Raw genomic sequence first — 27,958 nt, 5'->3', positions numbered from 1 at the left:
AGATCTGATGTGGGTGTTTTCACTTTCCCTGGAACAAATTAGTTTTCTTATCTCATTTCTAGAAGATCTCTGTCATCAGTCTGTTTATTCAAATGCCTGAGTTTCCTGGCATGTTTTGCTTTTTCATATATTTGGGGTTACATAGCTCTATATCTATATCACTGATTTAACTCTGGCTTCCTTCAAAAACATAAGTGATGGGCACATTTGTTTCTCTCTGACAATAATGTGTGTGCTTGGCTGTTTTGTCCTGTTTGTGTTTTTGTTACTCTGTGATGAACTGGAGATCTGTCCAGGTTGTACCCACCACTCCCCCAATGACTGCTGGAGATAGTGTTGGGCCTCCAACCATCTGAACTACAGCAAACAAAGACTGACGTAAGAACTATTAATTACACAATGTACGGCATTAGCGTACCAAAAGTGATCCATTAAAGAAAGTCTGTGTCTTTGGCGTCCCATCATGGATAAGGGCAACGTCGGAGACAGCTCGTGAGCTCCTCCCTCTGTCTTGCTGGAGAAAGGACGACTGCTTCCTACCAGAAGGCCTGGATGCAAATATAAATACAGTCTGCTGTCTGTGTATCTGGTGTCTGCATACCGGATAAAGGAATAAACCTTGACCTTGGCTTATAATTCTTCAGGAGGAATCTGAGTTACAGATTCTCCAAAACAAGATGTGTCTCTGTTGTTGCTGCTATCATTCTTCTGAGCGCCATGCTTGCTCCTGAGAAGAAGCAGATCCTTCCCCCATGTTGGCTGCACGAGTACTCTATAGAATATGTTTATGATTATCCGAGAAATCGGATCTCTCTCTCTCTCAGCGCCATTCCTACCGTTAGCTCCAAAACCGTGACGACGCCATTCCGACGCCACAAAAGCTGTCGTAGTCCAACCATCACAACGCAAAATTCTACAATCCTTATTCCTCCCCAAACCCTTGCAAAACCCGCACAATTCAACACCAAGCTGCTAGCACTTCACAACAACTCCTAGGCGGAAGTAAGAGCGCTGCCCACCACAAATAATGATCCGGCCGGAACACCGTGCGCTACATAATTTAACGAAGCTTCGAGGCAGATCAATTTCCCTCGAGGAATTTTAATAATCGAAGTAATCGAATCATTCGAGGAATTGTTTCAGCCCTCGTGCCAATCAAGCTGACGGCCATCCATGACAGGAGGAACCACAGGTACATGGGAAGAAACTAAGTGGACTGCATGCAACAATTGCCTTTATATGGAAATATCAGCGTCAAAAATCAAGTTTGCCTTTTTGCTATTTTGCTTTTTTTTTCATGTACACTGCACAAACAGGACGGTTGGTTACAGTGGTTACAGAAAAATGTGCAAACGCAAGGAAATAAGCATTATCAGACATCTTGATAAGGGAGCCTACATGCTGTTGCTACAACTGTAGCATGCATGACCTTAACACCTGACCAAGATGGAGGCAGAGTCACTGAACAGAACTGCTAAAACACACCAACATGTTTCATTTGACTTGTCCAGGGTTGTTTGCTGTCTTCATACATTAGCTTTGTGGATCAGAAGGTTACTGATGTATCTTAGCATCTTTATGCTCATGACACCATTTTATTATTTTTTTATTGTTGTGCAAACTTAGCTGCCCTGCTCCTTTATCTTCTACAGTTTGTATCTGATGTTTCTCGGTTGCATTTTTTTCCTCCTGTTTGACCTGCAGCTTAAATGCACATCAAATACGTCTTATAAAATCGCCTTATGAAAGGGGTTTTTAATATTGATACATTTACTTACATATATACATATTTAAACATTTGCATTCTGTACAGTTAAGAACAGATCTTTATTGAGACAAACTACATCTTATTACCTGTACAAATAAAGGTGAAGCTAAAAAAAAGTGTCTCATTCAAAACATACAAGAATCTCAGTTCCATTAAATTAACAATAAACAGACATCAGTAAAACTCTTTTTAGTAGAGAGATTTTTAAAAAATAAACGTTTACTTGGCTCATTCAAAATAACAAATACGTGAGGATGCACATATTGTTCATGCAGCATTATGATTCTTCCTCTGTTTGCAGTTATTGTAGCTGTGAGTCAGAAGCTGCAGTCACCGTCTCATCGAGTTCATTGTTCACAGTGCTGGTGTCTTCCTGAATTGTGCTACATATCATCCATTGCTTGACATAGTTTGAATTGAAGTGTTTTTCCTCAGGAAATGAGTTAGAGTTTGAGTCTGAGGCTCCAGGGCTGCCGCACTCTCCGAAGCCGCTGTCGATGGTGTCCAAGTCCACATGAGGGTATCCGTCCTCCGACTGTTCATTTGATGCGAACGAGTTGAGCGACACCCGCTCTGCCTCGTTGAACTCGCCATCCGGCAGAAAGTTTTGGTTCTCCAGTATCAAATCATTGGCGATCTGGTTTTCCCGTAGTGATATCCCACTGTGCCGCTCCATCCGGGACGCATGCGATTCCCCCAAATTGTAAGCAACGCGCTCCCTGTTGTCGTCGTCAAACGAGCCAAAGCTTTCTGCGTCCTGGAAGCTCTTCAGCGAGCTCTGTGACGTCACGTCCGCCTCGAACTCCTCTCCGGACAGGGTGACGGTGTGGATGGAGATGTGTCCCGTGGAGTGGATGGTGCCCTGCGAGGTGCTGCTGTCCTGAAACGTCATCAGCAGGCTGTTGGGAAGCTGCTGGGCTTGCAGGAAGTCGTCAGCAGCTTTCACCTCGGTGACCTCGCTGTAGCTCTGCTTCTCGTTGCTCCAGTTGAGGATTTCGCTCTGCTTCTCGCTCAGCATGACGCAGGTGGTGATCTTTAGGTAATCGTACTCGTTGAACACCGGCTTCACCCACTCCTACGGGAAAAAAGCAGAAAGACATCACATTAGATTACTGCAGACAGTTACTGTGTCATATAAGCTGCTGTTAGCATGTTCAGCCATGAAAGAAACTGCATTTTAATTCTGAACACAAATTTAAATTCTAAGATTAAAAAAAAAAGTGCGACATTTCGCCCACTTTGTACCAGTTTGTGTGAAATCAGAGCATCTTTTACCAAGTATCCCTACAATGGCAAAGAAAAACAAAATGTAGCCCATGACTTGTACACAACGTTCAGCAGCAATAACTCGATATTGAGCTTCATCATTGTGGAGGAATTTTCATCCACCTTAATTTACATCTTTGATAACTTAGTGGCTATGAGGTGACCAGATCCTGTGGCTGAAAAACAAAATGTTTTTTCTCTTTTGAATAATCTTTCTCCATGTTCGATAATGGATTTTAAATATTTTGGAAATGGCATTGCAACCCAGCAGGAACAGTTTCAGGCCACTGCTGATGGATTAAAGCAGCAAAATGACAAATCATCTGCAATTCAGTGGAAGCAGCCAGGATTTATTGATATACAGATCATACTGAGATGTGCGTCACATTAGCACAGCATTTCTTTGAAATGTCCACCTAATCTCAAGAGTTATATCTGTCATTTATTCTGTAAAAATATACATTTTTAGATTTCCTCTTTTACTTTCTCTCAAATCATTGTGGTAAGAAAATAAAAAAGTGTGAGAAACTTTCTGCATTTTAGAGGAACCTCAGGCCCCATCTGATTCAACATAAAACCACGTTCTTGGTGCAGGTTATGATAATCAGTGACTTCCTTTGCAGCGGCTCCTCAGGTGACACGTCACCTCCGTATATTATCCACTTATCTTGTTTTTGAGTCTCTGTTGCTGCCAGCAAGGCCAGAATATAATCGGTTACTTTCACAATCTCGGATCAGATTGTTCTCATTTTTCATTGTTAAGTTATGGCATGTTTTTCCACATGTGCAGAGGTGCTCCTCTAATCTGACAGAGAAAGATTTCATGTCACATCCAGACTCTTTATATCTGCAGATTTGGACTAAATGGTATTTGTTACTTACTGCATGCAACAAGTCTTCCTAATCTGAAGAATATTACTCTATTTCCTTGAAGAAGTTGATGCTAATTTTAAATGTGCAAATATCAAGCTGTAGTATAGAATGTGACTCTGACGACTATTTGAAAGAAATGTGATATTCACTTTGATTTAGTGCACAGACGTTCATCTAATTGACGGGTTTTAAAGCAGTTGAAAGACTTCAGAGAAGAGTAAAAAATGTGCAGCCACCTAAAGCCTGAGATGTCCAGATAAGCTTGAATCATGAGCTTTGACGCCCAGGCCACCACATCCTGTCTACAAAGCTCCTGAACGGAACCTGTAAATCGAGCAAGACGCAAGCAGTCTGCACCACAAGGACGTGAGATACTGCAGGAGAACAGAAGCCGCTTCGCAAAGAGAGCTGCGCCGCAGGCGGTGGGAAGTCACCAAACTAAAGAAAGCAGCACCTAAAATATACGAGCAGTTTCACTTCTACACCCTCACATGCTGGCCAACTGGCAAAGGATTCTGTTCTGGTTTAAAAAACTTATTTTATTTTTTTAAACTAAAAGTAGTTTAAAGTTAATAGATTTTTCAAATCTTCCAAAACTTTGCTGTTAAGATCCTCACAAACACCTGAGGTGAAAAAGTAAATCTTTTCTTCATTCCTTTTTTACATCTGCGTCACTTCCTTCAAGGCGACGCTTCAGTACTCATAAATACTCCAGTAGCGCCCTCTGCTGTAGAAGGTATGTAATTGCATGTTAATCTCAAAAATCCTTCAAAAGAGAAAACATTTTTTTTCTCTGACTGAACTAAATTTAACTTTGACTAATACGATGGCGTCACAACCAATAAAAACAACGAGTCACATTCTTAAAGAGTCTAAAGAAAAACGGCTAAGGGTGATTTTATTCACTCAGTCATAAAATCCTTTATAAGTTCCTATTTGATAGATTATTTTTCTGATCAGTTTGGGACACATTGGGGTTTTTCTTTCATAGCAATCTAAATAATTATGACCAAAGATAACAAAGTCATAAGTTTTAGTGTGAAATTTTTATCTTTGTGGAAATGCAAAGCCTTGCAGTGAAGTAATTATTCTGTGTCTCACATGATGGCTGGATTTAATCCTGTTTATGCAACATAATTAGAATGTCTATGTCTACCTGCTCAATCTACTCTTTGTGGGAACATTTTGAGCATTCTGTCCCACATGGATGCAAAAAAAGAGCTAGTCTAAGGATTTCCTGGATATAATTTCATCTAATTAAAAAGGCGTAGTTCCTCTCCACTGTTGCTGTTTGTTTGATCATGTGTAAAGTGGAGAGATAGCGCCATCTGCTGGCATTGATAGCATTTTAACAAGTTTAGTGACAGTTTGAGATGAACTCAATCTGAATTTTGTTGCATTAAATAGGTTTGGATTGCCTTGAGTCCTGACCTACAGATTAAGTGCTCCAGACTCGATTAATTCTTGTTACTATATATCTATCTTTTCTGAAAATGTCTTCACCTTTTATTTGTTTCAAGGACAAGACGATGGAAGGAAATAATTTTGGTCTTTGTGTTTAGAGCAGCTTTTCTGCATCTTCAATTCAAAGAACTACAACATGAAATTTGTCAAGAGCTGCAAAAAACGATTTTCTAAATATGTGTGAAATGCTTTGTTATGAAAGCTAACAAAAATTAACCTAAATTTTATTCCTATTGTCAGATTTTAGAAGAAAACCCTCTATTACAAAAGAAAAAAAAATAATGTCATAGAATGAGGTGAAAGTTATTTTTTATATATATATCTGGAAAATGATGAAAGTCTGTTGTTATTAAAAGCAGATTTGGTACAATAACTTGCGTATTGACTCCTAAAATGACAATTTCTTGTTGCATCCTTTATTAAAACATTTTCTTTTTGGTTTGGAGCAACAAGCAGGTTGCAGAACAAATCTAAACTTGTTGCTTAACAACGTTTCCAGGTGCAGCTACAGTATTTTCACGTGACTCATTCATATGTGACGCTGGATGTGGTTATGTTCTGCTGTATGCTGTAAAACCTTGGTTTTCATACGGTTGTTGAATGACTATCATTGATGGAAATGGAGTCTAAAACGATTTGGAGATTGCTGCCTGCACAAACATGATCTGTGCTAAAAATAGCAGATATGAGAAGAGTAAATTTACATTAGGGGAAAAGACAAATGCTGAAAAAGACAAAGAGCAGAGAGAAACCGTGCAACATTTGTGAAAGAATTAAAAAAAAAACGAAAACCGTAAACCACAACGTTCTCATTATGTGTCTCCATCAGGTAGAAAACAGGCCGTTTTTACTGTGACACCATGGCAAATCAAAGAGCTGAAACAACCTCTGGGGTGATTTCCACCGAGGTGGAACAGGTCTGCCTGACTGAGACAAATATCCTCCCACAGCATGTGAGGCTCGTGAAGCCCCTGCTGACTGAGTCATGAACATCAGAGTCCCTTCAGTCTGCCGTCAAAGGGAAAGTCCCAGCCGGCAGAGCCAGCAGGGTCCAGATGTGACGTGAGTCCCCTCTTCTGCAGCACCTGCTGGCCCGAGTTGGAAACTACAAACAATGTGAAAGGCTACTTTTGCTTTCTCTTACCTTAAAGTTCCCACCGTGGCTGTGGTAGAGCGGCTTGAAATAGTCGTTGGGTCTGGGGATGAACGTCATCATTTTGAGTTTTTTCTGCCAGGACCTGAAAGAAAAGCAGAATAAAAGTCAGGAGAGGCAGAAGACAGAAACAGTGACCTTTAGTCAGTGTGTGGCGGCAACAGCCAACCTGTAGAGCAGAGGTCTTCAGCATGTGCTGATGGGAACATTTTTAGCTCCCTAGAATGATTGTGTGTCAATTTACCGCAAACTCTTAAAAAAGTCATTTTAATCTAGCTTCTAGTGCAAATATCTAAACACTCTTCAAATAAGACTAAACTGACTTACAAGAAACTGTTTAGCAAGAAATAGGATCTTGTTTTAAGTCCATAATTCCTTAATAATGAGGAAAACTAGTTCCACTGGTAGATTATCTCACTGTTGTAAGTGAACAGTCTTCCAGTGGAGTTAGTCATTTTTCATCAATTTTAAGGTGTAAAACAAGCTCCTATTTCTTACTAAAAAGTTTCTTGTAAGTTAGTTTAGTCTTATTTCAAGTGATCTAAGATATTTCCACTAGAAACTAGACCAAGAATACTTGGTAAGATTTGTGTTTGGGACATTGCAGAAAGAGCGACCCGTTTCCTGTTCATGTCGCTGAGAATAACCAAAGACAACTAACCCAAACATTTTAGAAATTAGACATTTTTTTAAATTAAATACATTAACAGACCTTGACTATTTAACATAAAACACATTCAAAATTACATTAGTTAGTTCATTATTGATCATGTTTATTAAAAAATAAAAATTGTCAGGCCTGCAAGAACTTTTACATTTTAAAACGTTTGGACATCCTGGTTTGTGGCTTCGCCTGCTGAATCAGCAGCTTGTTAGCTGCTCCCTGCAAACACAACAAACTGTTGTTCTCTTGTCTGTTTTTGCACATAAAAGTACAGATTTTGCAGTTTTTAAAATATTTTTTACACTTACATTTTTTGCAATAGGTATCTGCTATTTTTCATAGCTTTCTAGATGTTTTATGTTGTATGTTTAGGTTTTGCCACTACTAGCATAGCTTATCTGTATGTACTTCCATTAGTTTCTTACTGCTAATTTTCCCAGTAGAGGTAGAATAAAGGATGTTTCTATTCTTTGCTCATGTTTTTATCTGGATCGTTGCTGATTTACGGTAGATGAGCTGAGCAGAGGCGAAGCTTTGACCTGAAATCAAAGGTTTTAAGATCATAACCAGTAATCCTGGTAAAACAACACGGCTTTCATGTGAATGATTACGCAGCAATTTACTGAATTATTGAGTCAAAGCTTGATCTTAGCTTTTGATAATAAAAGATCCCACGCTGCGACTCTCAGAACAGAAGGATTATTTTCATCATGAGGAGACAGTGATTGACAACAAAACTTCTCAACTGGAGGTTGTTTCAGAAAAACGTTGCTGCGTCTAAATACTTTAACACTGAGACTCTTTTAATTCATAGCAGCTGAATGAATCTTGAATTTAAAAAACAATAAAAATATTTTCAGATTTGGTTCATCTCTGGCTTTTTTCAAAGAAAAGAAAAAGAGAAATAAAAAAACTCTTTCAGTTCAGGTTATTCCTTAAATTACTCTTATATTGTCCTCAACATAAAAACCTAAATCCTTTCTAGACATACATTCTGGTTTGAACTCTGATTCATGCTGGTTTCAACACAGAACATGTGAAAAACGGCTCTTTTTAACACTCTGAGATGAGTCATAATGGCTGCTGTTAAGCAGGTTAATTCAAATCAAACCAAGAATTAAAAGGAAAAACTGAATTTAACCATCTCATTTGAATAAAACCATAGAGAAAAGGTGAGAAAACCTTTATGATTTGTGTGTTCTGTGATACCACTGGTTTTTCCTTCACTTTAAAATGACTTTAGAAACAAACCATGCAGTTAATTATTGAAATTAACAACTTAAAACATGACAAACATGAAAAAAATAAAACAGCTTTGTGGAGTTAATGTTGGTCTGTCTGATGAAACAGACAGAATACAACATTTGTTCAGGTGAAATACTGACTGCTAAAAACCTATGGATGACAATAATAGTAGTAATAATGACAACTGTAAATAACAGTTTTTAAATCTCTACACAAGAATTATTGCCTGGAAACAAGTTTATATATTTTGCTGAAAAGTTATTTTTAAGTTTTGTCTTATTTCATGTGTACTAAGATATTTGCATTTATCGTATCGTTTATCATTTATTGGAATAAATTTCTGATTTATCATATCCAAACTGTTACCTAAAAAAGTAAGTTCTTATTCTCACTTTTATTGTTAAATCCAAATTGCTCACTAGAACTTGGACTAGAAACCAAAACCACTTGGTGATATTTTGTGTTTTTGCAGTGAATTAGGCTTCGTGTGTCAACCGCCAGTGAGAATACCAAAACTAAAACTTCTGTTCACACATTAGACGTGTTACATCATCCCTCAGCAGCGACAGCAGAGTGTCTGATGGGTTAATCTTGTGTTTTCTTGCTGAAACCGTGGAGACCTACAGGGAGCTGTTCTCAGCTCTCTGACGCTCTGCTGCAGGACTTCCTATGCCTGTGAGCCATTCAGTGCACAGCGCTGCTGCATGTACTGCTGCCGTGGTTTCTACATATGTAGGAGGTGATGCCAGGAATCAACAGATGCGGTGAGTTGTGTTGCTAATCATTTACTGGAAGGCAGCATGATAGTGACCTTCAACCCTTCACTCCTCTTTATCAGCTTAGGTTTACTGACTGGTTAATTGGGATGCGATTGAACAAGGAGTAAAAAGTTCAGTAAAGTTCTTTAGCCTCTTTGTTTTGGCAATAACTAAAATCAGGTCTGAGTTGATGGGAAAATCCAGTTTAAAACAGGAAAGTGAGATGTTGGAAAATACTCACGGTTTTTGTAGGTATCCCAGTAACAGGAGGGCGAGGATGAGGATGATGGGCGTCGAGATGTAAAGCCAGTAAAAATTCACTCCTGGAAAAGCGACAAAGATCAGATGAATATGATTTGAACTGTGAATATTTATGAACATCCAGGTTTATTGGGCATGTTATGTGATCCCACCTTTTTCATCTGGAGGGTCAGCCGGTGAGCTCCACTCTGCATCGGAGCTCCATTCACTCCACGGACCCACAATGAACTCATCGTCACAGATTTTTGCCTGAACGTTCACAACGTAGGAAGCACCGGGCCGCAGCTTTTTCTGATCCAGCTCAAAGTACATCCGGTTTGGTAAAAGCTTAAAGATTAAATCCTGTTTCGAAGAAATGAGAAAATACAACTCATCAGCAAAAAGTGGTTAACAGTTACAGTCTCGTTCATGTTTCTGTGACAACTCAGCATTACCTCAGATGGCTTTTTTGTATTTCTTATGCGGACTTTGTTTATGACGCAGGACGTGTATTCACTTTTGTTTCTCCAGGTGATGTTGTAGATTCCAGCAGCCTTTTTCACTGTGACATTATGAGGAGCTTCAAGTTTTACTGTAAAAAAAAGTCAAGAGGAGTCAGAGCAGGCATGAGCTTTATTCCAGCAAAGGAGACACGTGGTTGGAGTGAACTCTGCACTTTTCATTAAAAACCTTAAACACTCTCTAGCTGCCAGAGTGCTGACCTTAAAGCAGCTCTCAGTTGCATTTTTTGTGCGTGGTTTTTACGTCAGCCGGTCAGATATGAAACTGAAATGAGAGATTATATGTTGAACCTACCCACAGAATAGAGCTCCCATTGGTGTGACTCACTGAGAACCACCAGGCCTCGGCTGCCAGGCTGGCTGGCGGTGGCGTTGCACAGCGTTTCGGTGGATGCGACGTAGGTGAGGTCCGCTTTGATTATGCACCAGGACTGAGGCGGTTCGGTCTCACAGCTCACAGTAAGATGTGTGTCCTCCGAGCTGGAACAGAATCATTTGGTGTTATGATGAATGAAAAGACTTTGAAGACAAATCATATTTCTGCATTTTGGTAAGAACAATGAAAAACATGGTCCCTGATAATGTTCTCCAATGTTCAAATAGCACAAGAAATTATTGTAAAAACACATTTTTCAGATGTTTAAGTTTTCAAGCCTCATTGTGACAAAAACATTTTTATATGCAAATAGCTCATTCATTTAATGTTTCTTTAATTTTTAACCCACTTTTGGGTTTTTAAACATGCCATCTTATTTTGAGATGCATTATGGGTAGGTTAGTTATTGCATTTTAGGGCCACTTATGAATATAGCCATTAAGATAATTTCATATTTATACAGTTTTGGTGTAATAAACTAAGCAATCAAGCATCATGATGCCAAACAATGCAGAGTTTAGATTTAAATTAAATAAAAATAGTTTCAGTTGCAACAAACTTGGGTCCTCTAAGTGAGTTATTTGCAAACTTTTCAGATTCCTCATATGAAAACATTTAAAAATTACAACATTTTACCAGTATAACAACATTTTTATCCTTGTCATTTAGACTTCTTTCTGTCTGAATTGTGACTGTGATGTTGGGAACTATTATCTGTAGGCTGTTTTCACACATGAAATATGGAATAAGCAGCTTGTCTGTTTATGTGAATGATGCAAAGAGGAACTGAGGGAATTCATAAATACATCTTTCACTCTTTTAGAAGGAGTTAACTCTACTGCAGACTGTTTTATTCATTACTTCAAATAAAAAATTAAATAATATAATGCAAAGACATAATTATATTTCATGTTAAAAATATAATTCTTGAGGAAAACATTAAAATGCCCCTGCTTATGCAGTAGCGTGATAAAGACATTTATCAATTTAGTAACAATGACAGGACAACTTTTACCTGCAAGCCACAGTGAGACGAACAGGAAGTGTTGGCACAGAGCCTTGGCAGGAGCAGTTTAGCATCTTTACATAGTCAGTGGTGCAGGTGACATTGCAGACAGATGCAGCTGCTGCAGAGGAGAAAAAAGAGGTCAGCTGCAAAGGCTGCACTATCTAGAGTTTCTAATCCTGAATGTCAACTTCAATGACTGTTGACTCAAAAAGACGTTTCACTTGATTTTAAGAAGCAAAAACCAAATTATAAAATTTGAGATTAATGATCTGCAGCCATTAAGACAAGATTACAATGAATTTCCAACAAAGTGAAATATTTTAAAAGAGATCTTCAGCAAACAACAGGACAGAGGAATCCAATAAGTCATCTTACCTCCACCAAAGAATAAAGTGAGACCCCACAGCAGCGACAGGGCTGGAGGTGGAGGAGCCATGGAGATGACTCACTGGTGTCAGAAGCCGGGCAGGCAGGGGAAAACACAGCAGGCCAGACTGCAGGCACAAATAGAGCTTTCTAATTCAGGTCTGAGGTTAAAGAAGAGACATTTAGAAGAAAAACGCTTCGGCTTTCTGTCACCCGCTGCTACTCTGGACCAAAGGTTCATCGTTACAGCAACAGACAAGAAAGATTTAAACAGTCTGGGAAGATATACTGACACATTTTTATCAGTAAAATGGTATGACCACAAATTAATGGATTTACATCATTATAAAAGTAAAAGTAATTTTATTTATTTAGCACATTTTCAGCAACAAGGCAATACAAAGTGCTTATTATACAACAATGTTAAATCGTATTAAACAAAATTAATAATCTAAGCCCATCATGTCTTCAGATCAGGATATTTTAAGTATAAATACAGAGAAGGTTGAAATTTTTTTTACCTGTTTTAATGTGAAATTCTACAACTTGAAGAGTGAAGCGGTGCCGGAGACACTAATGTGTTAACGTCTGAAGACTGAGTGGAAGAATAATCAGGCAGCAAGTTAAAGGCGTCACTGTCAGCATGGTGACTCAGGATGTGGTTGCAGAAGGGTGTAATGTGGTGCCTTCCCACCACTTCCACTTTTAAGCTATGAATATGCATCAGCTACACCACCTAAAAAAAGTCAACAGGAAACAGAAAATGTTTTGTGCAAAACAATTGAGACGTCAAATTTGGTTCACCTACTTTACCCAAAGAGGAAGACGAACATGGACCCTTTCAGTTGCATATGGAAAGTAGACAGAGTCCCTTAAGGTTTGATTATGTATAAGCATCTGCTGCGACCGCAGATGTTCTGCATCAGCGCTCAAATCTACATGTTGCCGCTTGGTTTTACTAGAAATAAGCCTCAATATCACGTTCAGTCAGGCTCAGTTCAGCTCCAACAGGACGTCTTCAAAGTTTGGCCAAAATCTGACCTTTCTGGTAGAAGCCACATCCACTTCCTGTTTGGTGCTGAAGAATTAATGAAGACTTCCTTTAGTATTTTGGAAATGTTGCCTGAAATTTTCATCTATTATTAGAGAAGGTGCAACAGTGGGCCATTCACCACAGAAACCTGTGACTTTATTCTCAGTGGATGGAGCTAAAGTGATGTCATCAGATTTGTAGATCAGAATGTGTTGAACAATGATCTACAAAATAAGCACAAACTTTGGTGTGAACTGTGTAATGCATCAGGGAAATAATGCTGTTTGAAATATGCCATGTGGTACATTTGATTCAAATTTCAATGTAATTTAAATAAATCACATGTTTTTCCTGTTGAAAAGTATAAATCATGTGAAGTTTGGAGCAAATCGGATCATGCGTCTGTGATGTAGAGCCAGTCATAGCAAACAGCGAGATACACGCCATGAACACACAGTTCAGTTAACAGCAGCTGCAGGATTCAACATCAACTTGATCTGTGTCATTAGACACAATTTCAAAGCTTGAAACAAGTCACTTCCTGTTTTTAGGGGGTGGAACTAAAGTGATGCCATCAAATGCCCATGGGAATGTGTTGAGTATTGGTACATGTCCGACTGTGTCGTAGAGATCAAACCTTCGTATTTTATGGAGTCAGATTTTGAAGCTTGGCCACGCTCACCTGCTTCAAAGCAGAAAAAAGCTTTTGATAACTTTTGATCCCCAGTTCCTGACTGTTAAACTGGCTCATTTTGAAGTCTGTAAGTGGAAAGCTCTAGGAGGAGTTTGGTCAGATACATCGGGTTTAAAAGAGTCAAAATGGCCGACGTACTGTGGGATTTGAACCGCGGCTTCAAGAGTTACAGTAGCTCTTCAGAAGTTACATCTGCATGCTGGATTTCATAATCCTCAGTCCAAGCATGGTGGCATGGTGTGAGGTTGATTGTTTTATTGTTTGCATCCTTCATTCATTTTGTCGTAGATCAGATGATATATGTGGAAATTAAACGTTTGGCTACAGCGTGATCCTACCACAGACACGCCATGTTAGCAAAAGCCTTGATACTGGAGACTGTTAAACTTGTCTTCTCTCTAGAGACACAGATTCACACTGATTAGGTCAAGGGGGTCAAGTATGGGCCTTTTAAAGCGTTACTTTAGACTTCCTGTTCTAAGATGCGGGGCTCAGATGATTGAGTTTTGTTGTGGATTTATTGTGACTTTATTTGTAGCAGATAATAATAAAAAAATTTCTTGGTGACTAGTCAAGCTTTGAGGTCTGGCCACACAACTTAGACCAGCGGTTCTTAACCTGGGTTCGATCGAACCCCAGGGGTTCGATGAGTCGGTCTCAGGGGTTCGGCGGAGCCTCTGCCGCGGAGGTAAAGACACACTTGTGTAAAGTCATGATGACGCCCCGCTTGGCCATCACTTGCTGCAGAGGATCATGTTACATTGCTCGGCCAATCAGGGCTGCGGGGAATTTAGTGCGCGCAGTATCAGCGGCTGTCGTAGTTGTACGTCGCGTGGTTTCTTTCTTAATATTTTAATCCATACTGAATATGTCGAGCAAAAAAAGAAGAAAATGAACAGACTTTGCTCTGAAGATGCACCTGCCAAGGTGAAGCCACGCCTCTCTGAACTGGTCTCCCAAAGACAACAGCAGAAGTCACACTGATTTTCAGGTATGTCATTTGTGCAATACTTTATTCTGGCCCCAAAAAAGTATTTTGTGGATTCAAAACGACAAAAAACTAATTAAATTTAAAATTAAAAAAATTAAGTTATTAAAAAAATTTTAATTCTTTGAAAAAAATCCAAATTTATTTTTAATTAGTAAAATAGTAAAAAAATATTTTGGGGGCTGAAATTCTTTCATGGGGCCGAAATATTTTTTGGGGGCCAGAATAAAGTAACACTGTAACTTGCTGTGAGTTCATGTTTTTGTTCTTTGAGCAAAGGTGACGTTCATGCACGGCTCATTCTGTGCACCAGCAACAAAACATATACCTATGTCTTGAATTTGGAAAAAAAAAAAAAGTTATTTATCACTAAAGAAGGGTTCGGTGACTGCGCATATGAAGCTGATGGGTTCGGTACCTCAAAAAAGGTTAAGAACCACTGACTTAGACACACATGAAAAGTCAGGAGTTTTAAAAACTTTAGATCATGTCTTAGGAGCAAACTCACCAAATGTGAAGCTGTTCGGTCAAAACATCTAGGTGAAGAACTTCTTGATCTAAAGTTCAACAAGTGAACCACATTTACTACTTCTACAATAAAGTAAGGTCAGTAAGGAGGATATAAAGCTGATTTCTGTTCTGACTTTTGCGAAACCCTTAAAATATGTACAGCATTTGTTGAGGAAGATCTGAGGTGGTCTGTCTGACATGTTGTAAGGATCAAAAGTGATGTTTTGATGTTTGTACAACAATCTAGTTTGGAAATGATGAGTCCAACTTTTTTAGTTTTTAACCCAAGCCCCATCTCAGGTGGTCTAAAAAGGCATCTACTACTTTTTGTAACTTTTACAAATAGAATGAATGTTCCTCAAACCAGAAGCTGTAGAATCAGGATATGACCAATTTAAGTTTTGTTTTGCATTTAGGATGACTATAAAGCAGTTTTGGTTTTACTGAAGTCTTTTGCTCTCTAATGAGAACAACAGGCTGGATGTAGAAAGATAAAATCGCTGTTTCTCTCAGAATTTTTATTAGTCACAAATTGTTGTTGAAAATATGTTAGTGCAGAATGAGAACAATCCAGGTACGGGTAGTATATAGCAGATTTTGGTGCTTTTCTCAAATTTGAAATGTCTAGATTTCAAATTCTTTAAAGACTCGACAAGTTTATGTATGATCAGATGAGTTGGAGATGACAAAATGCAGTCCAGACAAAAAACACAAAATGGAGCCTTGTGGTTAACGCTAAATCAAACGTTAGATACCAATTTTAGGGCCACTAGCCAACAGAGATCTAAAGTAATACATCTGATGGTGTTCTCTTACTGTACAATAATATTGGGTGCCCTTTCTTTATTGAGAAGAGATTAAAATAAACAGAAAACATATTGAGGGCAAATGTGTTGCTCTTGTATCCCTATAGGTCATACAGCCTGTGTGGTAAACATATTAAAATTTGTTCCGTATGACAATGTTAGTTTGAGGAAGGAAACCTAAATCTGTAACGTCCTTCATGCAAACTTCCTTCATTTATATGTAATCTGTCAGATTCAGATGCTGGAAGGCAGACATGTGGTACTGGACCACTGTGATGCCCCTAAAACTTGTTTTTGGGTGATATTAAGAACTATTCTTTCTTCAAAACATCCAAAGATTTCAACTTTGACCTCATACGACCACTCGACATGTTCCCTGTATTTCACTGGTTAGTCCAAATCTCCTGCTGTAAACCTTAAAGAAGCTTTAACATTGCTTTTCTTCATCAGTGGAGTCTTGTGTCCTGAAATGCTTAGAGACCTTTGAGATTGAGCGAATTTCTTATTGTTTTCGTGGGAGAAACTGCGCCTGTTATTCCCTGGTCTTTGGGAAGCTCTTTGGGAAAACTCTTGCATTCTCGTTTTTCACTTATTTTTATGTCAGGGTTGTTGGCAAAAAGCAGCTGGCAGTGGTTGATCAATGATTTCTGGGTCTTTCCAAATGCAGGGAAGTATGAGTATGGCTCCAATGTCTCTCATTGGAATATTTAGAGTTTTACCAACTTTTTACAGGTGCAGAGCTGATGTTAGCTGGTTTATTGTCTTTCTGTGAGGTTCTGCTCATCCTTTTTTCATGTGTTCATGTGCTCATTTCAGCTGCTTGTATCCAGAATGTCCTTCCTTCTGTGGCGGTTTGTGTGTCATGACCATGAATTGGGTCTGGAGTCTGGAGATCAACCAGTAAATAAAGAACTCCTCCTTTCAGCTTCGCTGCTTTTAATCATAAACTGGGACTGCATCCTCATTAATCACTTATTCATGTATCCATCATCTCACTTTAAGCAAGAATCAAATTGTTATTTGATAAATTAAAACAAGATACTGAGAAAAAAAAAACCCTGTATTCATTTGATTTGCATGTGAAAGGCTGATTGGTGTGCAAGGAAGCAGAAAAATAAATCCAGGAATTTCCTCACTTTATCTGACAACATTCTTCAGAAACACCCAATGTTAACTTTTCTCACTCAGTACCGGATTTCTGCGTACAGAATAAACGAGAAGATATTGGTAACCCACTGTATTTGCATTTCATTACTTATCTTTGACATAATTTAGCATTCTGACACATGCCAAGATATTTATCAAAACCAAGAAGAATTTCCACCAGAACAGTGTAAATTTTCTACGCCGCCTCGCCAACAGATCCGTCAGCACCCGGATTTAGTTAAACAAATAGTTTTGATCTTCCTATTGGATAATTACTGCATCTTTCAGCTGCAATTAAGTTATTTAGCCTCAGCTGATGCAATAAGTATTTTCCAACCATGTGGGAAAGACGCTAGTCTGCTTAAGAAGGGTCAAATAATCGGCAGAGAAGAAACATCGAAGGAGAAAAATCCTGAATAATCTGTCTACTGAAAATGATCATTTAATTTTCATTTTATTTTAAGATTTTGACCTTACCATAGAGTATAATATTGTTTATTCTGTTTTTATGTATTCTGTATTTGTATCTTGGTGTGAATCTGTGCTTCATCACTTTACTGCTGTTGCAGTGGAGTTTCCCCATAATAATGGGTATTTCTTGAACCGTGCTATCAGGTTAGCAAAGCGAACCCACAGTCGAAAAATACAGGAGTTCTTCCACGACACCAGCAACACCAGAAGTATGTGGCAAGGCATAAAGATGATCACAGATTACAATCCATCCTCCCCCCCAGTGGGTGAAATTGATGCTGACTTTCTAAATGGACTCAATAACTTCTTTGGGAAGTTCGAGGCACTGAACAGTACTCCGGCAAAGAAAACTGTTCCCCACCAGGAAGAGGAGGCACTCTGCCTGGACACAGCCGATGTGTTGAAGACTCTGAAAAGAGTCAACCCACGGAAGGCCCCAGGCCCCGACAACATACCTGGGCGGGTGTTCAGGGAATGCGCAGGTCAGCTGGCTGGTGTCCTAACAGACATTTTTAACACCTCACTGGACCAAGCCACAGTGCCAGCCTGTCTCAAAACTGCCTCCATCATTCCGGTGCCAAAGGAACCTCAAGTCACCTCTTTCAACGATTACCGGCCTGTGGCACTGACTCCCATCATGATGAAGTGCTTTGAAAGGCTGGTAAAAGAACACATCGTCTCCAGACTCCCCTCCACATTCGACCCGTTCCAGTTTGCCTACCGCCGAAACCGCTCCACTGAGGACGCCATCTCCTCCGCCCTACACCTGAGCCTGGCTCACCTGGAGGAGAAGAACACTCATGTGCGGATGTTGTTCCTGGACTTCAGCTCAGCGTTCAACACAATCATCCCACAGCATCTGGCAGGAAAACTGGGACACTTGGGCTTCAGCACCCCCCTGCGCAACTGGCTGCTAGACTTCCTCACCGACAGACCTCAGTCAGTCCGGATCGGACAACACACCTCCGATGTCATCACCCTCAGCACAGGCTCCCCTCAGGGCTGCGTCCTGAGCCCTCTGCTGTTCACTCTGATGACACACGACTGCGTCCCCAGGTTCGCCACCAACCACATCGTGAAGTTCGCGGACGACACAACGGTGGTGGGCCTCATCAGAGACGACAACGACCTGGACTACAGAGAGGAGGTGGAGCAGCTGGTGGACTGGTGCAGAGACAACAGCCTGATCCTGAACGTTGACAAGACAAAGGAGATGATCGTCGACTTCAGGAAGAACCGGCCCAGCCACGCTCCACTGCTCATCAACAGCTCGGCTGTGGAGGTGGTCAGCAGCACCAAATTCCTGGGGGTGCACATCACTAACGACCTCACCTGGACTGTGAACACCACGTCTCTGGCCAAGGGGGCACAGAAACGTTTGTATTTCCTGCGGAGGATGAGAAGAGCACACCTGCCCCCGCCCATCCTCAAGACGTTCTACAGAAGCACCATAGAGAGCATTCTGACCAGCTGCCTCTCTGTGTGGTGTGGAGGCTGCAGCGCCTCCGACTAGAAGAACGTGAGGAGAGTGGTGCGGACAGCAGAGAGGATCATCGGGGCCCCCCTTCCCTCCATTCAGGACATTTCATCCCAGCGCTGCGTGTCCCGAGGCCGAAACATCATCAGTGACCCCTCATACCCCCACCATGGACTGTTCTCCCTGCTGCCCTCTGGAAAGAGGTTCTGCAGCATCCGGTGCAGGTCCACCAGGTTCTGAAACAGCTTTTTCCCACTTGCCATCAGACTGCTGAACTCTTAACTGGACTGCACTTAAAATCTGGTCTCCACTTTATACCTTGCACATGTACAGAGTTAAATAACTTCCATTTTACTGTCAGTCCTGCACTTTATATTTTATATTTAGATTTATATTCATATTTTATACTGTATTTTATTTTATTCTGGAGTAACCTCACAACATTGAAAGCTCAAAACATTGTCCTGAGCCGTATGCAACGAAATTTCGTTCTGTATACACCCTGTGCATGCAAAATGACAATAAAGTCAGTCTAAGTCTAAGTCTAAGTCTTCTTAATATTCAACTCACACAATCTGAACAGAGAATCCACATCACGCCATCACACATTGAGCAGACGGAAACGTAACATTTTCTCTGCAGTAATAAAAAAATACTGACTGTGGCTCCAGAGTCTATTTATACAACATAAACATAAATGATTGGACTTAAATTATGAAGGATTAACCAGCTGTGGTCTGAAAGCAAAGTCTCAGAGTACCTGATTGTGTGTAATCAAATGTCTTCAGTGGGATTTCTGCAGAGTTTGTTGTCATAGAATTACAAGCACCACTTCCACCAAAGTTTTGAAATCAGGGAACATTTCACCACTTGAGGTGATGAGACCTGCGACCCGCGCTGTCAGCTCCCAGATATTGAGATGCATTGGATTCGGTGTGCAGGTCAGAGATGATGGGAGTCGGGGTCTTAGCACTGTTAATCACCCTAGTGTATCAGCTGCTCTCTGCTACGCTACAGCTGGTTCACCACAACAGTCTGCCAGGAATGCTCGGGCCAGTTAGCACGGCCACAGCGGATAAACAGTTTTCCTGAAATGGCGAGTTGCTTCTCCGTCATTAGCACATTGAGCAACATGTACAGGCAGTTGATAGACAGCGCTAAGACACTCCTCCCGGCTCTGATTGGTTGTTTTTGACTGGGAGCAGTGCATTTATGCAGACGGCAAAAGCAACACTTGGAAAAAATGGAGGATATGCTTTTTATTTTGCACAGATTAAATGTCTCATCTTACTCTGTCACAACATGGTGACAGTTTTAACAAATATGTAAAAAGCATATTTTTGTAGAAGTTACAGACTGCAGCTTTACGTTGGAGTAGATGTACATGGATGGATAGATTTCATGTAATATATCTGCATTATGTTGTGAATACATCTCTCTTGTTTGAAAACCAAAATGATCCTCATAATAATTTTGATTTACAGAACTCTCCAAAACTTCCTCGCTCATATTGTTTTACTCAAAACACAGAAGTTCTGTTTCAGAACTAAAACAAATGAATGGTGAAGTCACAGATGTTGTTTTGACACATTTCGAAAGACCCTAGTTGTTCACCCTCTGTAAATTTTCTATCAGGGGATTTTAGTAGAATCCAGCAGAATGAAGGTGTCTGGACTCTGTGAGTCATAATCATCCTGCTGTGAAGCCCCTCCACACTGTTTTTGAATTAATCAAAGCTATTTTAAACATTATTACATAAATCATGTATCATGAATTTGAATCAAGTCTTAAGAGTGAGACAAATATGTTGGATTGCCATGTAGATGACAGAAAGTGGGACGGCTTTTATTGGGTTCAAATCATCTTGTAGGTGTGAGCTGACGCTGTTAAATGTCACGATACTAAACTTAGTCAAATCGAAATATTTTCCAATTGCAGGAAATTACACAAAGCGTAGCACCTGTACTCAACTGCACTTCAATGTACATAAAAATGTAAAACAGTCTCAACCTGAGCCAGAAATTCTGATGTGTAAACATAAAGTTACTGCAACGCAAAAATCAAATCTGAGCGAAGGATCCAGGCACGCTCATTTAAATTTTATAAATTATATCGATAGCATGAAAACTCAATCCGAAAACAGGAAAAACTCCTTTTGACTGTTCCACAAAAAGTTTACCTGACTGTAAAGACAGGACAAAACTTTATTATCAGTTTGATGCAATGTAGTGAAACAGCTTTCTAAAGATAATCTGCACAAGACGGTGAAGGTTCATGGAAACATTCAACAAGAACATTCATTTCATCACCGTGTAGGTGTTACAAGAAAGCTAGATAGTTATTTTAACATGATAGTGTCTGCCGATGTGGGTATCTGGTGAGACTATATTATCACCCACTGTCTCTGGAACAACCATGCAAGCAGTTTTAAGCTTTTTTCTATGCAATTTTTGAAACCTGCATTGAGAGGTTTTTTAATACGCTGCTGATGCAACATTTGGCAGCCTTGCAGCCGGTTGGAGGTGAAAGTTACTTGAAAAAGAGTTAAATCCCAAGGCGTTCCCGGGCCAGCAGAGAAACGTTTGTCCCTACAGCGTGTCCTGGGTCTTCCTCTGGGTTTCCTCCCTGTGGGATGAGCCCTGAACCCCTCACCAGGGAGACATCTAGACTAACCAGATCAACTGGCTCCTCTCTATGTGGAGAAGCAGCGGCTCTATATGACCGAGCTCACACAGTTTGTGAATTTGTTCACAATTTAGTTTAACAAGAAGGCACCATTTTATAGATTCATTTCTGCTGCCGGTGGGTTACTAAATAAAAGAAAATAAGCTGCAATACCCCAAAACGGTCACCAGAGGCCACTGCGTATAAAGTTCCACTAAAGCGCACTGTATTTTCTCTTTTTTCCCCCTATTATCACATTCCTATAATTGACACCATAATACTTTCAAACTGTAACAGTGATTGTTTTAAAGAGCAGCAATTTAGGAATGAGAAAAACCAAAACTTTTGGCTGAGCAAGTTTTAAAAGTCAGAGCAATAATGGTGACAATACTTAAAACTTTTAACCTGCACTTTCTATGCAAGTTCATCAATGTTGAACTATGAGACTCCAATAAAAATAAGACAAAGAAATAAAAGAATAAGTGTTTCAGGACTTTTTTATATGAATAAAATATTAGTGATGATAAATAACTTGGGTTAAAAAATCTGATGTTTAAAACAACTTAAATCAAAATTCTATGAATGAAATTCAAAAGTTGAGGAGTTTTGTTTCTAATACGGCTGCAGGAATAAAGTATCGCCATTTCTGATGGTTTGTATGTCACAAAGCTAAGGGCACACCTGTCACTTTACACCCTCACGAAAGCAGGTTAGGTGGATATGAGAGTGATGCTAACCTTTCAACACGTTTGATGTTTCCTTTCTAAGGGGCAAACCCAGAACGAGAAAAAGAAACAGTAAATGTAAAGAGCTTTGAACACTGGGAACATAGATCCATTTCTAAACATTTTCTTTTCCTGCCTGATGCATGAAGTTACAAATTTTTACAGGTTGATATTGCTTCAGAAAGCAATAGTCTGTCAGCTATTGTTAAATAAATCGTTTAGAAAATAGAAGTTTTAGAGACAAAACCGAAACATCCTGCGGACTTTTTCAGTTCAGGTTAGATGAAACACAGATTTAGAAAACTCAGGAAATTGCATCATGAACTTTGCAGGAAATCTTTTACATAATTCCTCATAAAATCACTAAAATGAGCCGGAGGATTCCTGCTGTCTCCTGCGTAAGCCCAGGTTTTCCTGACAGCAGAAATCCCAGTTGAAGGAACTGATTATCCCAAACAGAGACTGATTACAGCTACATCGATTCTGACCTGCTAAGAACGGGGAAGAAATGTTAATCTTCCTTTTAATAAAGATTTCTGAGTCCTGCAGCGTTTAATTTACCTCCACTGAATCAATCTGCCTGTTTTGGTTCAGTGGGTGGATTAGTTGTCTTGCGACCTGAAAGTTGTCGGTTCAAGTCCAACTTCCTCCTGCCAGGCGTTGCCGTGGCTCTTGGACACTTAACCCCAGGCTGCCCACTGACATGCAAATCCCTTTATGAAATTGCTTATGAGCTCCATAAATTATAATTTTAACAAATATGTAAAAAACATATGTTTTATAAAAGCTACATGCTGCTTTTGTCATTTCCTTAAAATGCCAGAAGAGACACATGATTTGTTTGTCTGATGACATCAGTTTTACAAATAGAAAGACAGAAGGAAACATTTTAGAAATCATGTAAAACTTCTGATTTTGTGTCTGGTGAAATATTACTCTGTAGATTTGGCCATGTAAACTGATCACAATCAGGCTGAAATATTCAGTTATGACCCGCTTTTAGATATTTTAACTTTTATATATTAAGGAAAAACTCATTTGCAAATTTGGCCAAAACATGAAGCAACATACAGCACAGATTAAAAGGTAAAATGTTCTTTTGAAATGTTTACATTGCAAACAGAGGAGACCAGTAAAATGTTATGCTCTCATTTGGTCTTTTGGAAACAAACAAGCCCAAAGCATCATGGAACCTCCACCATGCTTTACAGCAGGCATGAGGTGCTTTTCCAAATATGCACATGCACACGTTTATTTTTACAGAGCAGAAACAAAACTACTTTTACTATGACATCATTGTTCAGGAGGGCCAGTTTTTTGCTCTCTAAACTACCAACAATCAACGGTTACCTCAGATTTTTCTTCTACTTATATAAACGTCTGTTAAAGTATCAGAGTGATGCATCCTGTCACTCGTTATCACTGCTGTGCTGCAGTTAGAGCAGCTTTTTATTAATAACACAACAGTTCCGGAAGCAGTCAGTAAACACTGATTTTTATTTACCTTTTTGCTCTGCAGATGGAGACTGGAACAGAAGCCTGATGTTGTTCTCTTAGGCGCGTCGCTGTCAGACCCCCATGACTATAATGCTGCAAAAAGATGAAGCAGCTCCTGGGTTGTATGAAGTGAGACTTCCTCAAACTGAAATGGAGGTTAATATGGAAGGTCGGTAACTAAAAACGAGATTTTAAACACGTTTGGAAAAGAAACGCATCTGAACATGGAGCTGAACTCCTGAGGTCTTGTGAGGCCGTCGTGGTCTGTTGTGAGGTTTTTTGGCTTGAATAATCTGGGATTTTTCTGAACACCAAACATAGAAGAAAAAACAAAACAGGAATTATTTTTATAAACGGGAACCAGACCAGAACGTTACTCGGGCCTGAGCAGACGGGGAAATCCGTCAAGTTTTATTTTGGCTTGTTTCATTTTCATATTGCAAACATCTACAGCTCAATTTAGCAGGAAGACTCAGATGAAACTCCTGCAGAAAAAAAAACAAAGTAAATCAATCATTTTGGTCATCTTCTTTTTTTGTAATAAAAAATGGTTTAATACTTAGGTGCAAATGCAAATAAAATGTGTACAGCAAAACCTAAGTGTTGGTCCTGCAGCAGCAGAGTTGTCTTATCAGTGTCATCTCAGGTTTTTAGAAATCTGTTTTGGAAAATAACTCGACAGAGATGACATGAAGTGAAACGCGCTGACGGTTTCCTCTGCAGATTCACGACTGAAGCGCTGCTCTGTGTTCTGTTTTCACACTTTTATTTCTTTTTATTTCCTGTCTTACACAAAAACATGACCTGGTTCAGATACAGTGAGTCCAAAATGAATGGGCAGAAGTTTAGTGCAGGAAACCGTTCAATGCAGGCCAGAGAGAGACGCTCAGTAAATGTTTTACATATTTTAAACTGCAAACATGAGCAGACATTTGAAATGATGCATTATTTGTATTACACGTTTAGAAAGATAGTAAATAAAAGTGAGTAATAATATGTATTGTTCCAAGACATATTTAGTCTGTTGAGAGGCGATGGAAACATGAATGCAGGTTAAAGTGTTATCACACAGGATGTGGTAATAAGACTGGTGGTCTGCTCAGAGTCAAACTGTGAAGGAAGAACGTTCAGAGTGACGTTAATCCAGATCCTAATCTCACCTCTTATAATAACGACGCTGCAGAAAATGTCATGGAACATTTGGTTCTGAAACGCTCCAATCAGAAGCAGGTAAACTTCGCTGCTTCCTTCAAAATCTGGAGCACAAAGCTCCATTTTATTACTGCTTCTGACTAGAAGCTTTTTGTGAAAGTTTGAATCAAAACATCAGTCAGGCTCTGTTTGCTGAGCGGGCCTCGCCGCGCTGAACTGGGTTTTTTCCTGAGTGGGTAAAAGGTCATGCAGGGTCACACGCTGGATGTCTGCTGTTGAAGTTTGTTTTCCGCCTCTGTCTTTTCCAGACCCCCAACAAACGGTTTTATAATGAATTTAATTCTTATGAATCAACCATAGATGCAGAGTAATTGGTGCTATTTATTGTAAAAGTAGAGGTTGAATTATTAATGAGTAAAAGGAACGTATGTTATGCAGAAACTAGTCAATGATATTATAAAAAGTTTAAAGTATGAAGTTGTTAAAACTTGTAAATGTTTGATCAACCTGTTTTAAAAAGTGCAATAAAATATTTTAAAACTGAAAATATGTTTTTATTTGTTAACAATAAACAAAAGATAATAAGTTCAGTCAGCAGCCAGAAATTAAACCTTCACAAACATTTTACTTTTTCATTTTTATGTTTTATAAAATTAATTTTCTATTACTTACCTTTATTTTTGCAGTTGTTGAATACACTTAAAAAAACGACTCAATCACTTAAATTCTTGACTTAAATTTAAGTTATTAATCATATAGTTATTTTTATGGAAAATAAAGTTGATCCTATTTTTTTGCATTGTTTTGGAACTTTATTTGCAACTTTACAACAAAACTTTGGTTTTATTTAGAAAGTGTTATTAAATTAATCTGCATTAATAATATTTCCACATTTAAAAAAAGTAAATGAAGTGAATAAATAAATAAAAATTCACTGCAAGGTTTTAATTCTAGAAATTAAGCAGCTAAATCTGTAGTTACTGTTTATGCAAATTGCTCTCAGTAATGGTTCATCATTTATAGTTAAAAAATATGATTATGAAAATTAACAATAATATTAAAACTCCTGAAAAAAAATGAATCTTACAAAATAGAAGAAGAGAAAACTGAATGGTTTTTATTTACTGATTAATAATAACACTTTATGAATATGTTTGAGGTTTTCTCAAAATGTTTGATTTAGTTTCAAGCAAATTATCAGATTGTTAGAAGTTGGTTTCATTAGCTGGAAAAAATGTTTCAGTTTGTTTAATTGTTTATTTTAAAGACTAAATAAATAAACTTTGAAATGAATGAAACCTTTTCCACCCAGAATGATCTCTGATTGGCTGAATGGGACCGGATCCCTTAAAGCCGGTTTGGTTTCCATGTTTTACTAAGTTTGTTTTCAACAAGTGTTCACTACGGATTTAATCTATTTAGATGTGAAACATTTTCATATAAAAATTAGGTTTTATAATTTTTCCAATCTGAAAATTTGTTTGTTTTTGTTTTTCATGTTGATTTTCTCACTTTCCCACTTTTTAAAATAAACCAATGTTATTTTTTCTAGAATATTTACATGCTGTCAATTTTTTAAGAATGAAATCTGTCTTTAAGCTATTTCTGCTGTATGTATTTCTTATTTTGTATTCTTTCTTTCAGTTGGCTAATAAAGCCATTAAGTACTTTGTGAAGAATGCATTTGAAATTATTTCCTAATTAAAAATTTAAAGCAGCTTTTAAACATAAATATCATTTTTGATGAAATGTAGTATTTATAAACTCTTTAAATCATAAATGTAATTTATTTCTGGACCAAAAGTACAGAATATTTTCTGTTAATATTTTCATACATTGTTTAACAATAAAGCTCTGTGTACTCATGTTTGAAGCAATGCAGCCAAAGCACCAACAGGGGGCGCTAAAGATTATCGTTACCGATCAGCCACGGTCTTCTGATGACTGATGTTTTCTTTCACTGGAGTAAAAATTACAAATCTTTCTGCGCCTGATGTGACACTTTCTCTGCTGCTGTTGCAGTGATTCAGGCTTTATTATTTATGCCTTTGAACATTGGTCAGATCCTTCAGGGTTGATGCACCCTGCGCACAAAATGAGCTGCAGGATGCAAAAATGTCCTTTCAATAATCTGGCACATGACTGACCTTTGGTGAGTAATTAGAAAGGCTCCTTGTGCAGCACTTTAACTAGGACATGTATTCTCATTAAACATTTCAACAATGACAGCGATGTCCAAACTATTTAATCTGCCTTTGATTGATTCCGTTTGCTTGCTTTACCTATCAGAAGTTCAACTAATACAAGGCAAGGAATAGAATAGAATAGAATAGAATAAAGTGAACCAACTGCATATTGAAGGTAAATTGAAGCTTGCAAATTCAAACTCAGGTAAAAACATAGGAATGTATATATAATAACAGAAAAATGAGAATAAGAGACCGTACAGAAGGGGTAAATTTACATAACAGGGAAAATAAAACTGTGCGGTCGTTTGAAATAATTCACTCAGATTTAAATAAATGTGCTACTGAGTATGATAATTTAAAAAAACAAACAAGATGTGTATATTTGTAAACAGAAAACAACAATGGAATAAAGTCAAAATGATTTTGCTGTTTGTCTTCTGACTGTTTTCATATTCATATTCAGTCACCATTTGCAGAGAAATGTTTGTTTCTAAAGTCACTGATCTCTGAACTGGAAGTCATTCTGGCATAAAAACAATCCTGAACTTCAAGGTTTGATTTGGAGCTGGGGTGACACGTTGGCGGCCATCTTGGATTTTGAACTCCAAATGCTCATTCACCTCCAACTTTCCACGTCTGAAATCTGACCTTAGGGAGAAATCTTATTGGAAATTCCTGCCAGGAACCTAAAAAATTACATTTCTGAGTGAAAACAGAGATAAAATGTACGTTCAATACTTTTGTTGAACCTTGAGAATCCCCAAGAAGAAGATCCAGTCTGACTGACAGAAAGTAAGATCTTCGTCCCGAGAATATTTTTCCCAAATAGTTTCCAGGTGAAGATCTGACTCACTGTGGATGAGTGAGGGAGTCGGTTTTAGGGAAACATGTAATTACAATAGT

General features: G+C 38.7%; 1 protein-coding gene across 3 annotated transcripts; it reads right to left on the bottom strand.

Annotated features, from left to right (window-relative positions):
• Positions 1-1,755: 1,755 nt before the first annotated feature.
• LOC102216922 (interleukin-21 receptor-like) lies at positions 1,756-23,799 on the bottom strand. 3 transcript variants are annotated; one of them, XM_023330412.1, is made up of 10 exons: positions 23,722-23,799; positions 12,225-12,439; positions 11,713-11,831; positions 11,344-11,455; positions 10,248-10,432; positions 9,887-10,023; positions 9,605-9,794; positions 9,433-9,514; positions 6,516-6,609; positions 1,756-2,843 (listed from the first exon to the last, which is right to left on the bottom strand). In XM_023330412.1, the coding sequence occupies exons 3-10, from the start codon at positions 11,771-11,773 to the stop codon at positions 2,070-2,072; spliced, it is 1,635 nt and encodes a 544-aa protein (XP_023186180.1). In that variant the 5' UTR covers positions 11,774-11,831; positions 12,225-12,439; positions 23,722-23,799; the 3' UTR covers positions 1,756-2,069. The 3 variants fall into 3 exon arrangements, with proteins under 3 accessions (XP_023186180.1, XP_023186182.1, XP_023186181.1); XM_023330414.1 differs by having other exon boundaries at positions 12,225-12,298; positions 23,722-23,751; XM_023330413.1 differs by lacking the exon at positions 23,722-23,799 and having other exon boundaries at positions 12,225-12,773.
• Positions 23,800-27,958: the final 4,159 nt, after the last annotated feature.

This window comes from Xiphophorus maculatus, chromosome 3 (assembly GCF_002775205.1).
Source record: "Xiphophorus maculatus strain JP 163 A chromosome 3, X_maculatus-5.0-male, whole genome shotgun sequence".
NCBI classification, from domain to species: Eukaryota; Metazoa; Chordata; class Actinopteri; order Cyprinodontiformes; family Poeciliidae; genus Xiphophorus; species Xiphophorus maculatus.
The sequence above is the reverse complement of the archived record's forward strand: the minus strand, read 5'-3'. Positions and strand labels throughout refer to the sequence as shown.